The sequence below is a fragment of the Anguilla anguilla genome, chromosome 12, assembly GCF_013347855.1.
Source record: "Anguilla anguilla isolate fAngAng1 chromosome 12, fAngAng1.pri, whole genome shotgun sequence".
Classification (NCBI taxonomy): Eukaryota; Metazoa; Chordata; class Actinopteri; order Anguilliformes; family Anguillidae; genus Anguilla; species Anguilla anguilla.
The window spans coordinates 19,706,553-19,722,549 of NC_049212.1; the positions used below are offsets into that span (position 1 = coordinate 19,706,553).

Consider the following 15,997-nt stretch of genomic DNA (forward strand, 5'->3'; position numbering starts at 1 on the left):
ACCTTGATGAGAATCTTTCCCCTCAAGCTGTTGGGACTGGGCAGCATTTTGTGGTCCTTGCTGAGCGACTCCCCCACATCCAGCTTGTCACCGAATATCTCCCTCAGGTACTGGGCGATCTTCTTCTGCTGCTGGATGCTGCAGTGGTTTTCGATGGAGAGGATCACCGGGTACCTGAAGACGACGGCACCATTGCTACCCTCAGTCACAATGAAATCACCACGAGCCACCACAATGTAACAATTTATGTGCTGCAGCACACCAGTGCTCCAGGGTTTCTCCTGGCCTTTGCTGTTCGGTCTTCACCGAAACATACATAAACTGAATTTGAGGAAAAGGAAGAAGAATTGGTTCCATTTTATATCTTTCATGTGTTCAAGTTCAGAATACTCACAGTATGCCCTGACCAACTTGCAAATTCAGGAAAAAGTTCAAGCCTATTAAATGTCAATGTAGTACACTAATGGACTAAAAAGGTATATAGGTGTAAAAAATTTTTTTTTTCCCCAGAGATAAGTGTGTGCTTGAGGTATGGGGAGCGTAATGTCCTTTCTCTGCTCAACATCCCTCAGACAGAGCGAAGAGCTGTCGAGAAATGTCTTGTTAACTGAAATTGGACGACCACAGGTGGTCTATATATAGCATCAGACAGCCCATGTTTGGGTGTTGCAATAGTCCTGCAGGGATGTGTGTGTGTGTGGGGGGCTCTGTCAGGGAAAAGGAGTGCTTTCTAATTCAACAAAAATGGAACTGACTGTGCTTTTGGAAGTGTGTTATTGTCTCTAACTGGAGGAAGCAGACCCCCTTTACTCAGTTACTCAATTAGTTACTCCTTTCGGCAAAAAAAAACAGAAATCGCTTTCTAGAGTTCACATTCTTGAAATTCATAAAATGCAAATGCTCCTGTGTCTAATGAAATGATCCAAATATAAGCATAAAGGATTTTGCTATGCGCTGAGTTTCATGGAGACAGTGCTCTGAATTAAAAAGAATACATTTTTGTATTTCAAAGTAAGCAGAATGGTTCAAAAGTCAAATTCTACAGAATAGAAAGAGGTCCCATGAGGCTGAGCTCTTTGAATGACAATCAGATATTCACCCCAAAGCATGTGCGCACACACACAGACACATACACACACACACACCCACCCTGAATATTATACACACGCACATTCATGCATACATAAATAGCCCCATGCACATACATCCAAAATTACTCAGATGCAGTACAAATGCATCAAACCTGTATATGCAGAAATATACACAGGTCCACACACTAACTGACTACACAATGAGGTACGTATGCAAACACACACATACACACAAAACACAATCTCTCTCTCTATCTCTATCTATTTATCACACACTGACACAAGCAAACAGCTGCTGAAGACTGACTGAATTGAATGAAACTGAATGAAAATGAATTGTTCTCTTCACTGAAGTGGTAAATGATGGGTGTAATTGCGAGTGAGTGTTGCCTCATTTCATTTCTTTTGAGATCCATTAGCTCAAACAGGTTGGAATAATAAACTATTAGGAAAAAATAAAAGAAAAACAGATTGCGCTCTCACAGCCGTCATTTTACAAGGCATTTTTGAAATCGCCATGCATAAATTCAAATATTAACAACTGCACGCCTGTTTTCTTAATGCAGGATCTATGGGGACCTCTACAAATCTAAAAACTCATTCCTCAGAGATTCTTCTCCTGCACAAATAATTTGCTTTTTATAGCATATACATATCTTCTACAAAGCACAGCTTTGGGGTAAATAAACTAGCTCTAATGCAATAAGGAAAAACAGCATTTGAGCATGTACTGCCAAATTCACACATGGTAGAGTATAACCAAACCCTTATGTGATGTTATCAACAAAAAGATTTTCCTTTATTTAGCAGGCACAATTTTAAGAACTGTAACATGATTGGATCTGAGCTGTCATTGGCCAGAGATAGAAACTGCCAGCTTGTGGAAAAATGTATATCTTTTAGACTCATTGATGAGTGTAATGAGGGGGGGGGGGGGGGGGAGCACATAATGCTTAGCACAGGTGAATATCACAAATTACTGAATATCACAGTTTTATTATGTATGGATAAGAAGACAACACAAACAGTGATATACTGCATACTCATTTACGAATAATAAAGTGCAAGAAATGTTACATGAAAACTGAGTAAGGTATAGTTCACAGTTCTCAGTACAGTTTCATTACACAGTACCCATTTTGACTTTGAAAATCGCAGATGGAAGTGCAGTACGTACTCGTTGTTGATGAAAGCATACTTGTTGATGGCCTCGATGACAGACTTTAAGGTGATTTTGGAGGTGAGGGTGTAGCCGTGCTGGACCATGGGTTCCCCATCAGGGCCGTCCCAGCAGTCGACTGAGAGTGCAGAAAGAGAAGGTGCTTCGTTAAGCAGCCAAACACAGTACATCCGCTGCACAGCCTTAGCATTCAGGCAACAGTCGTGGGCTCGACACTACCCACACGAGCTATGACATCACAGAATGACACGGGGCTTCGATCAACAGGGGAGGCACGGTGACCCCCGGCACTGCCCACCTTCCACGCAGCGGCAGCCAGACTGAAGGACCCAGGCGTACATGTCGGTCTTGGAGTGAGAGAGCAGCTGGTCTCCAGTCAAGTAGGTGTTGTGGGACGATGCGATGTAGTAGTTGCAGAGAGGTTGGTCCATGTCCTGGTTGATCTCGTGGTGTAGGGGGTTGAAGACGTCACAGGCAGGACTGCGCATAAAGTTGGTGAAGCCTGGAGGAGAGCCAAGAGGATATGGGGCCGTGATATTGATGGGAGGGGGACAATCATATATCCTCCACACACACACGCATGCGCACGCACACGCGCACACACACACACACACACACACACACACACTCTAATGGGGACACTCACATGAGAGAGCAGCCCAGTTGCTTGACATTATTTGAGCAAGCGTGTGGCTATGAGCATTCAAAAGGAGCAAGCAAGACTGTCTCGTGTTTGAAAGCTGAGATCTGAACCAATGTAAATTTAATATTAAAGCATGCATATTAAAACAATGTAACTTGATGCTTAGAGAGTAGGCACATGCCATTATAAAAACCCAGAATGGCCTGAAATGCCTTTCTAATGCTTTTAGTGCACTGGAAAATTAGCAGTTTATTTATAGCTGGGGTGTTAGATTTAATCTGAACTGTAGAGAAGATAATATGGGTTTGATAAAGGATGATACTGAATAATGTTATTTGATACTGTATTTTTTTTTACATTGAATACAACATCCACCAGATCCAAAGGGGGAGATGAGAGAAAGAGAAGACTCTTGATTGACTTGATTCATTGATTCATTTCAATTAAACAGTGATGCCCCTTAGATCATTTTAAAAGTAGCAATACTACCATCACCCACCTCAAAACACGGGTGCACAAAAAGTACTGGTCCTTCATTAACTAAGGCTTTACTCAGTGTAAACATGACAACAATGGATTATACCCAACAAAATATCCATGTTAGCAAACAAAATATTGGTAACAACAGCAACAAACTTATCTAAAACCAAACACTAAAGAAATAAGCTAAAATTAAATTTCATTTGTTATGTAGCTGTGAAAGTCCATCTGTGAACCTGTGTGCCCGCTTGTGCTCCACAAACACATACAAGCAGACACAAGAAACAGACGTGCATGAATACACACAGCCCCGCTACGCTTTCCCCCATCGAGAAACAGCAGTCATAGCAGACAGCACCAATTTCACCCTGCCTGTCCCCAGGCCAGTGGGATAGGATTAACCACAGACCCCCCTCTGAAGGTCTGATGAAACTACCCTGATCCAATAAGGTTCAGTTCTGACTCGGTGCACCCCACCCAGGGTTAAACAGTCTTGTCAGGTTTCACACAACCCGCAGTGTTCAACAAATCTTCTTTCAGAATGAAATCAGCCATCCTTCAACCTGACTGCAAAGCACCACTACTTTCACTACTTTCACCAAAGCAGACAAGGTGAATGAGGTTTTTTCAAACCTGCTGGAGAGTTTTGGAATGGCTACAACAGGCAGAACACAGGGGCCTAAATGGAGGCCTTTCCCCTATCAGCAAAGACCATGAGAGGAAGGTGGAATTGGAGGGAGACACAGAACAATTGCCCTGTACATCTTCCACTGACAAAATAATCAATTCTATATATTCAGTTAACAATATTTTATTACTTAAGATTGCAGATGTCATTAATATGATTACAGTGTTTCCATTGTATGTGATCTCTGGATTAAATATATAGCTGTTCTGTACTAATTATATTATGCTTTGCCAATGTTTATTGAATGCATTTCACACCAATACCGCATAATGAACTGGCAGAGAGTGACAGAGCATAAAACTCCATTGAGAGAGAGAGAGAGAGACGAGACTGATGCTTACCTTCAATTCCCATGACACAGTTCTGTTTGTTTTCGTCTGAGACTTCAAACTTATCAATGACATCCAGACAGTACTCTGTGGTCACGTTGGCCATCTGCAGGGACACAGAGGGGGAAACAAAGGCTTATTTTCAGAAGCTGCCTTTTAGAATCAATATGAAAACTCTACGCACAACCTGCCAGGTAGAGCCACTTTATCACAAAGTGAAGGGAAGCATGACAGAAGGATTTTCAACCAAGAGGCTAGCATTGAATGAGTGAGGATTCAGGAATCCCTACTGGAGCAATCATTTGTCACCAATGGATCAATAACTTGATATTGATTTCATGTGGTGGAAAGTCTTTCAACTGCTTCATAAACACAAGGAACAGCATATGATTGGTCCACCCATTTTGAGATTTGTGGGGCCTCATTCTGAAATTTCAATGTTTTTTTAATTTATTTTAACCAAGCATTGCATGGCTTTCAGTTAGTTTATTTTTAAAAAAAAAAAAAGGATTTCCCCCCCTGGAAAGCCCACAACCTGAGGGCATTTTCATTTGGACAAATTGAGCTCCAGAGACAATACATGGCAGTTCAGAGATGGGATAATACAGCGAGTGCCTCAGGGTTGACACTAATGGGAATTACTCCCTTTAAATAAAGGCTGAAACAGTGAGTTACCAAAGAATAATCTGCAATAACAATCATTTATTTAAAAAATCTGGGTGAAACACCAAGTGCATACAGGTAGATCATTGGAGGAGCAGATCAGACAGATAGACAGTTTAATGGATTAAACAGAGGCATTCTTTATATATTAGCTTAAATATTTATGTGTAGTTGATTCATGGAGCTACATGTACTCTTTAAAACAAATAAATGTTATTTCAATTAAATCCTGGCTGTGACTGACAATTACTTATTCCCTCTTTCTTTTAATACGCTCTTATGATACAAATGAATCACCGGTTATCATGATATCACATGCTACATGGTTAGCATTTACTTCATATGTTCCATTTATGTCATGGTGCTGCTAAAGACCAGTGATATGATATGCTACTGCTGTCGTGACCAACACGAACCTTCTGCTCCGTACGCAGAAAGTTTCCTAGCTCCTCCGCAGTCAGGTGGTCCTTCCTTTCGCTGAAGGACATGAGCAGGAGGAAGAGATCCCTGCGCATTGACATCATCCTGTAGAAGACACTGAACTCCTCGTAAGTCAGGGTGCCCTGCTGGTCATCCGTATCCGCCTCCTGAAATAGGTAATGGGAAGTGATGTGAAGAGGGTTGCATTGTGGGAAACAATCAGCATGAGACCAAATGACAACAATAATAATAATAATAATGACAACTTTATTTATTCAGCACTTTCTTGTAGATACAGAAAGAACTTTATTGACATTTTAATACAGAGTGAGAAAATACGATTAAAGCCAGCTTTTAGAAGGAAATATCTGACTGTGAAATCATGGTAGCTATAGTATTACCATAACGTTATGGCCATGCCAAAGGAACATCTGGGCAGTGGAATTTGCCATTTATTCAGTTAAAACTCCTGCTGGCCGACAGTTTCCAACACTTTATTGCAAAAAAATTGTGTTACCCTTGCAATGTGTATAAATACCATGCATTAATAAATAATGAAATTTTAATTGGGGCTGAAGCTATTAATAGATTAATCAAGCAAATACATTTACGTCAAATTTAAAACTTAGCAATGAACCTTTACAGAAATTAATCATGTTTAAAAAAATCAACTCCACATTATAAATTAATGTTAATTGGAAATCACATAAGGAACATGACCACAGAACATGTTTTTCATAAAACATTAAAAATTAAATGTTAAATACTGTTCACATTTCACATTTTTCATACTCCATTCTCCAGATAAAGCCGACATGCATCCAATAAGACTGAATTTCTAAACAATGCAGTCTTCCCATGATCAGTCTAACAGAAGTCTGGAGTTCTGACGATAATAACAACAATTATGACCCAGTGCAGTGCCGCTGGCAAGAAACTGCACATTATTACTGAAGACCAATCATACATTTTTAATGCTGGACTTTCAATTATCAAAAGTCAGCCTATTAATTGGTACACTAATGGCAGAAAAAATTATGAAAAATACAGTCAATAGGACAGCTTCATAAATATGAGATAAATATAGTCTTTTCCTTGCTTACATCTTTGCAGTATAATACTGCACTCTACTGACCTCTCTTCTTGCTATGGACCAATGTGAGTTGACAGAGAAAGCCGTGCAATTCTCCTTTAAGGCAGAAGCTTTACGCTAGAAAGTCCTTAGAGGTTTGCACCATTCTTCTCTTGCTTTCTTAAGTACTGCCCTAGGATGCGGAGTAGTGCTCAATACCAGCTATTTAATTCAGTCTTTTATTCCCTGAGTCTTTGGGATTACTGAACCTTCAACAAAAATTCAATTCCCTGTCTTACTAATGACATCTGAGATGAACAGGATACCATTACCAAACGATGAAGAGTGTAATCCACATGTAATAAGCTATGGATTTTTTTTGGATATAAGGAACCTTGCGCGTGCCTTGGGATTAAATCCCTCATTGACCTGAAACGCAACAGAGGCAATATCTACATTTTGATTGATTGTAAAAATCCAAAACTGAGAAATGATCAGAACTGAGGACAGCACTGCAAACACTTTTCTGTTTTTTTCTAATAAATATGCGGATAGTAGCTTGCACCTTGCCAAAATACCTAAAATGTCTTGTTGGCTTGACAGAGTAGGGCCATATGTACTCCGTAAGAGTTGATTTAACATAGGAAATTTTACTGGGAAAAGGTGACCAGCAATATCCTTGAAAATCTGTGTACAATGTCAGATCCTGGCTTACTCATTGGTCTCAGGTTAGCAGTAGTGGTCTAACACACTTGCTAGGAAGGAGACTTACCTGGAACATCTGCTTCACCTTTCGCCGTGGGAGGTTCACATTCATCTTGTGAAGAAGTTGGTAGATCTCCTCGATATTCAGGAGACCATCTCCATTCTTGTCTGCCTCTTCAAAAGTCTGTTTCATCCACGTGACATATATTAAGGAAAAGTACTGTGGACATAGTGAGTCTGAGATTATCAGTGGTTCCTATTTCAGGGACCGACCCGGCTTGGCCACAGTCATTTGGAAGGGTTCACACTGAGAGTTGGTAATACTTCAAATACATTATTTGCATTACTCCAACAGACATTCATAGACTCTAGTGCATTAAGATACTTTGTACTGAGAGGTTGAGCGGTCATTGTCGCATTACAGGCAGTTCATACTCCAGCCAGTTAGTCATGGAGAAAGCAGCTGACTGTAATGCATGAAACCACTGGGCATAAAAATTCATATCCTCTGTGGAATATGCAATTTAAAAATTCAAGTAATAAAACAGGAAATTCTTATGGACAATGTTTAAACGGGACCGTGAAAGCATTCAATTTTCCCATGAATGATGACCGAGATCTGGAGGCCTGGAGTTTGTGATAATAATATCCATATTCTGGAAGTAAAGGCAGAAATGTTCAGAAATGTGAGTGTTATCAAGGGAGGGTGGGATTAAATTAGATTAAGCAGAGACATTCCTCCCAAAGCAAGCCATTGCAAGCTGGAAAGCCATTTGATGTGCGAGGGTACATATTCTGCAATGGTGAGCAGAAACTGTCCTGAAAGTCACCCAGACTGGGCTGAAGGGCTGTGCATGCAACTGCGGAGTGTAGTAAGCTTGGTGACCAGGGTGGATGATGACTGCTTCTTTGCAGGACACAGCAGAAGGGTGACCCTATCTACCTGGACTTTTGACTCTCAACTATTGGCTGTTATTCATATTTTGCTATTGCAAAAATGCCGAAGAACTGCTATGTTGTATATGTGAGAATGTAGTATTTTCTTTTTTCAGATTAATTTCCAGGTTCTTGTGTTTTGCATGGTTTACATTTTCATACAAATAAGATACATAAAACGGTGTAAGAAATCTGAATGTCTGGAAGGGACTGAGCCTTATCACTGGCAGGGGAGGTTTTGGCACTGTCAGTTTCATCCACGGGCCGCGCCTCTATTGAAGGCAGCCAGAAGGGAGTTGGAGAAGGAGCTCTAAGAAACTGGGTCAGTATCTACTACAAAGCATTGATGTACAAAACTGCCCCTTTGCCTCTGTGAGAAAGGATATTGGTCATGGGTGCGTTGCCTTTTAGCCAGTGAGTCCTCATCGCTGATCCCGGCCATTAGGTACCTGAGCCCTGTCACCCAGGTGCGTGCCTCCTCGGGCTTGGTGGTCACCAGGTCCAGGGACTCCATGTGGTTTCCATGGTAAATGGTGAAACAACAGCCGGGGTCAAAGTTTGCGTCTGCATGTCGGTGGAAGATGTCTGACTGCCGGCCCTCAGACACCTTGTACAGAGAGTCGATAGTGACTGCAAAGGGGAGGGAGGCAGGGCACAGTGAGAGCAGAGGGGTGAATGACAGGCCAATCACATTTACTTGAGGTAATTACAGGTCTATTTGGTCAGTTAGATTGCTAGAGATAATAATACAATCACAATCATTATTAGGAAAAAAACATCCAGAATAAATCCTGAAATAAAGGACAAAAAATTTGGACAGCAGGTGGACTGATGTTGTATCTTACTAAAATACCCTCAGGCTTTGATTCTTCCTATTCCTCTGAAGACCTTCAAATGCAATCCACCATAATCACATTATCATTTCTCATGCGTTTACATCCCCTTTGTGCTAGTAGCTCTGTACTGTTCTAGAAAGAGCCAGTTGCCTGTTGACCATGAGTCCACTCTGTAGCTCCAGTAATACACTCTCCACGTTAGTGACAGCTAATCCATACGCCATCCATCCACACGTCAGCCATTTAAGTGGCTTTCACACATGAAACACAGAACTTTGCCTTATTAACTTTTCTGCCAATCTAGTGGCTTCTTTTGTTCGCACTACAAAGAACTATCTAGCATTTCAACAGGTCAATAGCTCTCACACATGAAGTGCCAATACGGATCTTGTGAGAGGCGAGGCCGGATATATCATTAAAGGTATGCACTTGAGAGAGTGCGTCACTTGCCAATATAAAGCAGTCTTGGAAAAAATGGCGCTTATTAAAGTTAGCATGAATAAGGCACAAAATGATTATGTCACAGCCTAGTTTTTTGTGACTGGTTCACCTGTGTCCAAGTAAGAGTGTAGTAACATTTGGTGTGCTTGATCTGGTAATGTTGCAGCTTCTCACTCAGGTAAAAACAGGCAATTTCTATAAATGTTACTTGGCCTTGAGCCAGCAAATTAACATGATCCAAAAATGCTAATGTTCTGGAACACTTCTAGGTAAAGCTGTATGTGTGAAAAGGGATTCAGTGAACACTCATAAGCACAATCTCACAGCTACATTTCCCATTAATATGCCATATCGACACCATGAAATTAAAGGTATTCAGCTATTTACGTTTACATGATTGAACATTCTGAACCGTGTCCTGTCCTATGCTAAAACCGGGCCTCTCTACCAGCCACAGCTTTTCATTAGGGTGAATCGAGAAACACAAAACACAGCAGAGAAAGAAGATGGACCTTTTAACAGCTAACTCACAGATCACTTAAAGAAATCAAGAATTTTGGAAAGTTCTACTGCATTCATATGCATAGTGAAGATTTCCTTTGTTGTCCTGAGATGACAAGCGCAACGGTCCAAAGGTATGCAAAACCTGGATGGCTATTGTGGAGAAAATAAAATCAGGGTCTTTCATCAAATTCAAATGTGTTTCATTATCTATGACAGAAGCTTGTTTTTCAAGAGCATTGGGATGCCATTCAGGAAGCTATATTTATTCAATGTCAAAGCTGATTAACTCTCTAGGTTCATGGCACACTTTGTATTGCTATCCCTTTCACCAAGGCCAAGATCATCCTAATAATTTATCTTAAATGGAGGTACATATGAAAGAACTGATATTATAAACCGGTTTTCCTGATCAGTTTTTCTTGGATCTCAGCATTTCTATTTTAGAGAAAAGCATGTTCCAAGCTGGAGACAAAAGCATCAAATTGGGCTTTCACACTTCTAATTTTAAAATCTAATCTAATTTCCAGATTCGCCATATGTCTCCCAAAGCAACACCACCACCAGCGACAGCAGCAACAGTGGCCCTGATTCTAAGCCAGGCGATGAAGGGGACTGTTTGGTTTTTTTTTTTTTTGTTTTAATCATGCAAATGGTGACATTGTAAGAGGCTTATCTTGTTGTTTGAGCAATGCACTATTATGTCAGTATCTCTCTACAAAAAGAGAAAATTAAAAACAACAAGCAGAAAAAAGCACAGCGCCACTTCTGCTCTAGCTAAGCAATAATCCACCATTAATATGAGGTCGGGTCAGATTTAAGAACAAAAGGTTTAGCAATAGATCCAGGGAGGAGACAATTAAGCACCAACACCAGGATCTGATTGTCTGGCGAGCCCAGCAACAGAACGGCGGTTTGGTTCTTTTGTGAAAACGCCACAAAATCAAGTTTTTGGCATAGATTTTTATCATTTCACACTGTTTTTGATGTTGTCAAAATACTCAACGAGCTTGTTCTAATCTGAAGCTTGTCAGAGCAAAACAGGTTAAGATGTAATTGTGAAATGATGCATAAAAACCGTAACACTGTTTCAGTGCAGACACAGAAGGGGCGTGGCGCCCTGGGCGACTTACTCTTGGCCTTCTCGCTCTTTCTGGAGGGCCGCCATCGGATGCAGGACCGGTGCTCGTCCAGGTAGAAGAGCCGCACCAAACCCTTGGAGCCGTTCTTCAGCTTGACCATCTGGGTCCCCGACTGCATGACACTCATACATCGCTCGACTGCAACACACACAGAAATGGGGACACGCGTGAGCCGCGCACATGGATAGCACCTGCCAGATGAGGGCGCCGCTGCAGGACTAAAGAGACATTGATCTTGCTCCACTGTGAGATCTTGACCATTTCGACACGGCGCGTCATCGCATCCAGCTCACAATATGGCCGACAGCCCTGCTTCCATGGGCGCTGCAAGCACAGTCCAACCACCTTGTTTCCAATGGTGCCAGTGTTATAAATGGGCGATAAACAAGGAAGGATCCTTATCGAGCCACCATCGCAGATGGCATCAGTGGGGTACAGTGGTAATACAGAACACAGTAAAGCATCAACCTGGGATTGCAGATAAAAATCCTGTTTAGGAGAGTTGGTATTCACAGCTATTTCGTCTCCAGTCTGGAAGAGGCACACTACACAACTGTTGACTGTCTTTCTCCAGGGTACAGCAGCATTGCCCCACCAGGATGCAGACCTGCAACCAATCTTGTTACAGGTCCATTTATTTACTTCAGCACAGTGTTTGGGAGCTTACACCACACTGCAGTGTTCTGATGCAACCTCTCTGATTTTTTGTGCAATACACACATGCTAACATTCAGGCATCTGAAAAGGCAAGCTGTTCCCATCATCATGTGATTCTCTCAGCTGCATTTCTCAATCGTGTTATGCATGCTGGTTAAACAAATACAGATGCACCAATGCTCATGATAAACAAACAGACTGCACATATGTCATCCATCACATACAGCGGCATCTCTATCTGAATCCTGGTTAGGAGGAGTCCTGGAAGTTGGGGGAGGGGCTAGAGATACTGAGACTTGTTTGGCCCCACCCCTTCCATCTTAAAGCAGGTTGGAGGTTGCGTGACTGTCCACAAGAGTGCGAAGAATGAAACACCAGGTGTGTTATAGAGAAGAGCCCAGATTTCCCACTCAAAACCCACACAGAAACGAGCAGGCAAGCACATGCACATACACACGTGCACTCTCCACATGCCAAAGGGGCCATCATGAAGCATCTCCATATGACCACACCACACGAGGAAAATCTGCATATATAGGATAGGACAGCGTATAGCCAGAGGCGGATGACAGAAACGGTTGTGCACGGTACACAACATTTACCTTTTTTCTGATGATTCCATAGCAAATCTCTTATATACACACACCTCCTGGAATATGGTTTGCGATGCCTGATGAACTCAATTTCTTTGGGTTTGGGTTCTGCGTTTTAAAGAGTTTGGGTTTTAAAGAGTTCAGCCACTTCTTCCAAGTGGCATTTCTGCTGAAAGTAAATAAGCAGCAAGTAATGGTGGAGTACCGCTCCCTACTAGTGCTCAGACCACTGATCCAGACTGCAGCTCTGACCACTGCTCCACACTGCTGCTCTGAGCGTAGCAGCTAACCCTAGGATGACATCTGAAGGAGCAGGTGGGTGGGAGGGTGGGGGGGGGGGGGGGGGGCTCATGTCAAATGAACTGGCAGTAACTCATTAAATGAGCCTCCAATACTTTCCTGAGCTTTGTCAGGAATAATAGGGAATACAAGGACATCGGGCAAGATGAAACAATAACAATCAGTGGGGATTTGTGCACCCTCCCAAACTTCCAGCGATTGTGTCAGCATGAATCTTGAGGATTTTACGGAAAAATTAATGTGACAATATAAAATAGGCTATTGACCACCACATCTACTGCATCACAGAACATTTCTCTTACTGGCCTTGGGGCTTATGAGGCACAGAGGCCAGTAAAGCACACAGTCTCCACAGCAGGAGGAAAAACTGCAGAAGGAAAAGCTGAATATGCAGGGACGGGCATTTCTGAACCCACAACCATTCTACAAAGCTGTCAGAGGCTCCCTGCGGCTTTAAATTCGAACAATGAGCACATTACTACCGATCAGTTTAGGTCAGGAAAGCGAATAGTAAATTTGTGCTCCTGATCCTCTCTCGTCTGTGCACTGCCGCTGCGCCATTGTCTGCAGACAGCACCCCCACCAGTCTGGCCCAGTTCTGCTATCTTCAGTTGCCAGATTGGGGAAAATCCCATTTTTAAAAATGCACGCATGAAAGAATGAGGTTTTTGCTCATTGTATTCCATTACCAGGGGCACAGGACACAAAGAAAACAGTTCAAAGTGCAGAGCTTCTCCGTTATTGAGTGAAAATAAACTACAGTAGGATATATATTAAGACAAAAAATTGCCAGTGAATTAAACATCTAGCGAAATGGCAAATCGACAAAAGAACTGGCCTGAAGCAAATGATGAAAGTAATGGAAGCACAGACGTGGATGTGGAAGAAATTTTGGACTGCTTGATCCAGATTTCATCCCCAGCGTTCAGCTGCCTGACCAGAGTGGGGGGCTCGCTGTGGGATCAGACCCTCAAAAAACCCGGCTTCAGTACTACACCTCATGCAATGTTCATTTTTAATAAGTCTTTCTCTTTCTGAAAGATTCAGCACACCCTTTTCTTCTGCTGCACACTCACTGTGAATAAAATATACAGTGTGATATTTAACGGCGCTCACTTCACTGGATTCTTCAAACGTATCCATTTATTTTCATTCTACATGATGTCAGGGAAGCTTCACCCTGTGGTTGAAAACCTCCTTTAGCCACTTGTCATATCGCTTGCATCCCAGCGGGAACGTTAGATCTTCCTGATATCTCACCTCGCTTCCACGCGGCGCTTGTTTAAACTGCAGGGTTTTCGCTGGTTCAGTGGAGGGTTAGACTCCACTGTGTCCAGATTTAGAAACGGCGATAGCACCTCCTTCACACACAACTGAACCCGAAAATCATACAGAATTCACAGACCACAGCACCCCTACCTCACACGTCAGTACACACACTCCAGCCCTACTCCACACACAAATGTATCGCATGGCTCAACTGCAGTCTCTAAGTGTAAAGAGAGATCCTCTCAGCACCACTTTCCCTCTCACCTCGTACAGACACCCAACTCCCTCCCTTACACACCCATTTACAACATCTCTCCATTTAGCTGGTACAGATGCATCCAGATGCAGATATGCATCTTCTCTGATATGTTCAAAAACAAAATGACCGGCACCATAACTGAGAAATTTACTTAATGGCATCACATTAGACTCCACATACATTCACGCGACTTCTTTTTGGATACAGTATTGGGACTCTTCTCACATACCACACTGAACCCACTGAACAAGAACAGAGAGCATCATATGGAAAAGCCATTTGGAACAAACAATTTACTGGAAATCTGTCGCTAGGCTCAGTCGCATGATGTGGCAGGCTCATTGTTTCCAAATCATTTCCCCTACTGATTTCCTGAATCCCACTGTCCCCCGCCATTCAAATGGTTAGCCATGAGATCACTAATCAGTAACTCGGATCAGAAATGTAGCTCAAGTTAATTACAAAAAAAGAATCACACATAAAAACGTTAAGAAAATCAATACTCATGACACCTATAAACCAGCTGATTATTATTTACATTATTAAAATAATTAGCATTAGGCCTATTCATTTTCCTGCCTAAAAGAGTGAATTTATAAAGATCTTTATGCAGGCCCATTATTTAAAACTGGAGATTCTTGAGGAAAATCGCATGGCTGATTTTCTTAAAATGTTTTTATGTAGGGGTGAACGTTTTAATCAATGATAAACCTATGTCAGTACCATAGACCTGGGCTACAGAGTCGAGCCTGTTGTGTAGCTAATATCCAAGAACAACACAGCATCCTCCGGAAAGAGCGATTAGACTGAAAATTGGCAAGGATCAAGCCCCTCTCTATTCTGTTTTTACTTAATCTGTGGAGAAAATGGCAGCTGCCACAACAGGGCCTGTGAACACGAATGAGAATCAGGGGAAAATTGCAGCCTTCACCTTCCACGCGTTTCGGTTTGCATGCAGGGAGGAAGCCGTCACACTTTCCCCCAGTGACACCGTAACAAGCCGCACCACATGCCTCCATGCTCTCCTCGCCAGTGAGAGAGCGGATAACACAGCACTCATTCTCACTGAATTAAATAGGCCTATGTCTCTAAGTCATTTAAAATGCACGTGGCTCAGTTTCAGACCACAGGTGCCGTGCGCAAATATTTTTTTCTAAACTTTTTTTGTATGAGGAAAAAAAGAGAAAGCAGATATCAAAAACCCTGTGCCATTATCTAACAATCATGACTTCAGAACCAAAGTTATCTACTTAAATGATGCTCTGTTGGAGCCCCTTTAGCCAAAATAAATTGGATTGATTGCATTTCACACGTTCAGCATGCATGAGATAGGATTTCTACAGAAGTAATGTAAAGGTGAAACATTACCATCCTGAAAGGGATTAGAAACCATAACTGCCTGAGTAGAGCAGAGCCTCCTTCCCTCCCGCTCCTGCCTCTCATGGCTGCCAGCTTCTACAACGATCACTTACAATACATCTCACACAAAACTATGGTGACACTCCATTGCTTTCTACTGGAGGACCACCACAATATTACATGAAACAATTAATCTGATCTGAATGACTAATGCATTTAACTTGTGAACACACACTAAAATGCTGAGCAGGTGAAGTCTGACAACAATGACACTTATTTAAATCGATGGTATGAAATCGTTATTTTTTAAATCTGTTTTAATTAGTGCAATAATCATATTGCTTGGGGGTTCTTGACCAAAGCCCTGAATCTGCTCCATCACCCAATCCCCCCCTAAAGTACCCCCAACACCTCTCATTACCCCATCGCTCTC

The 15,997-nt window shown here is 42.0% G+C and overlaps 1 protein-coding gene across 8 annotated transcripts in view; it reads right to left on the reverse strand.

The window, feature by feature from the left end:
- The window catches only part of plch1 (phospholipase C, eta 1), a 63,694-nt gene that overhangs the window by 23,692 nt on the left and 24,005 nt on the right, over nucleotides 1–15,997 (reverse strand). For all 8 annotated transcript variants that reach the window (XM_035384884.1, XM_035384885.1, XM_035384887.1 and 5 more), the window contains 8 exons: nucleotides 11,119–11,265; nucleotides 8,594–8,837; nucleotides 7,339–7,468; nucleotides 5,491–5,661; nucleotides 4,424–4,517; nucleotides 2,570–2,773; nucleotides 2,269–2,389; nucleotides 3–174 (listed from right to left, as the gene is read on the reverse strand). In XM_035384884.1, coding sequence (XP_035240775.1) covers nucleotides 3–174; nucleotides 2,269–2,389; nucleotides 2,570–2,773; nucleotides 4,424–4,517; nucleotides 5,491–5,661; nucleotides 7,339–7,468; nucleotides 8,594–8,837; nucleotides 11,119–11,265 — 1,283 coding nt within the window. The remainder of the gene's footprint in view (nucleotides 1–2; nucleotides 175–2,268; nucleotides 2,390–2,569; nucleotides 2,774–4,423; nucleotides 4,518–5,490; nucleotides 5,662–7,338; nucleotides 7,469–8,593; nucleotides 8,838–11,118; nucleotides 11,266–15,997) is intronic.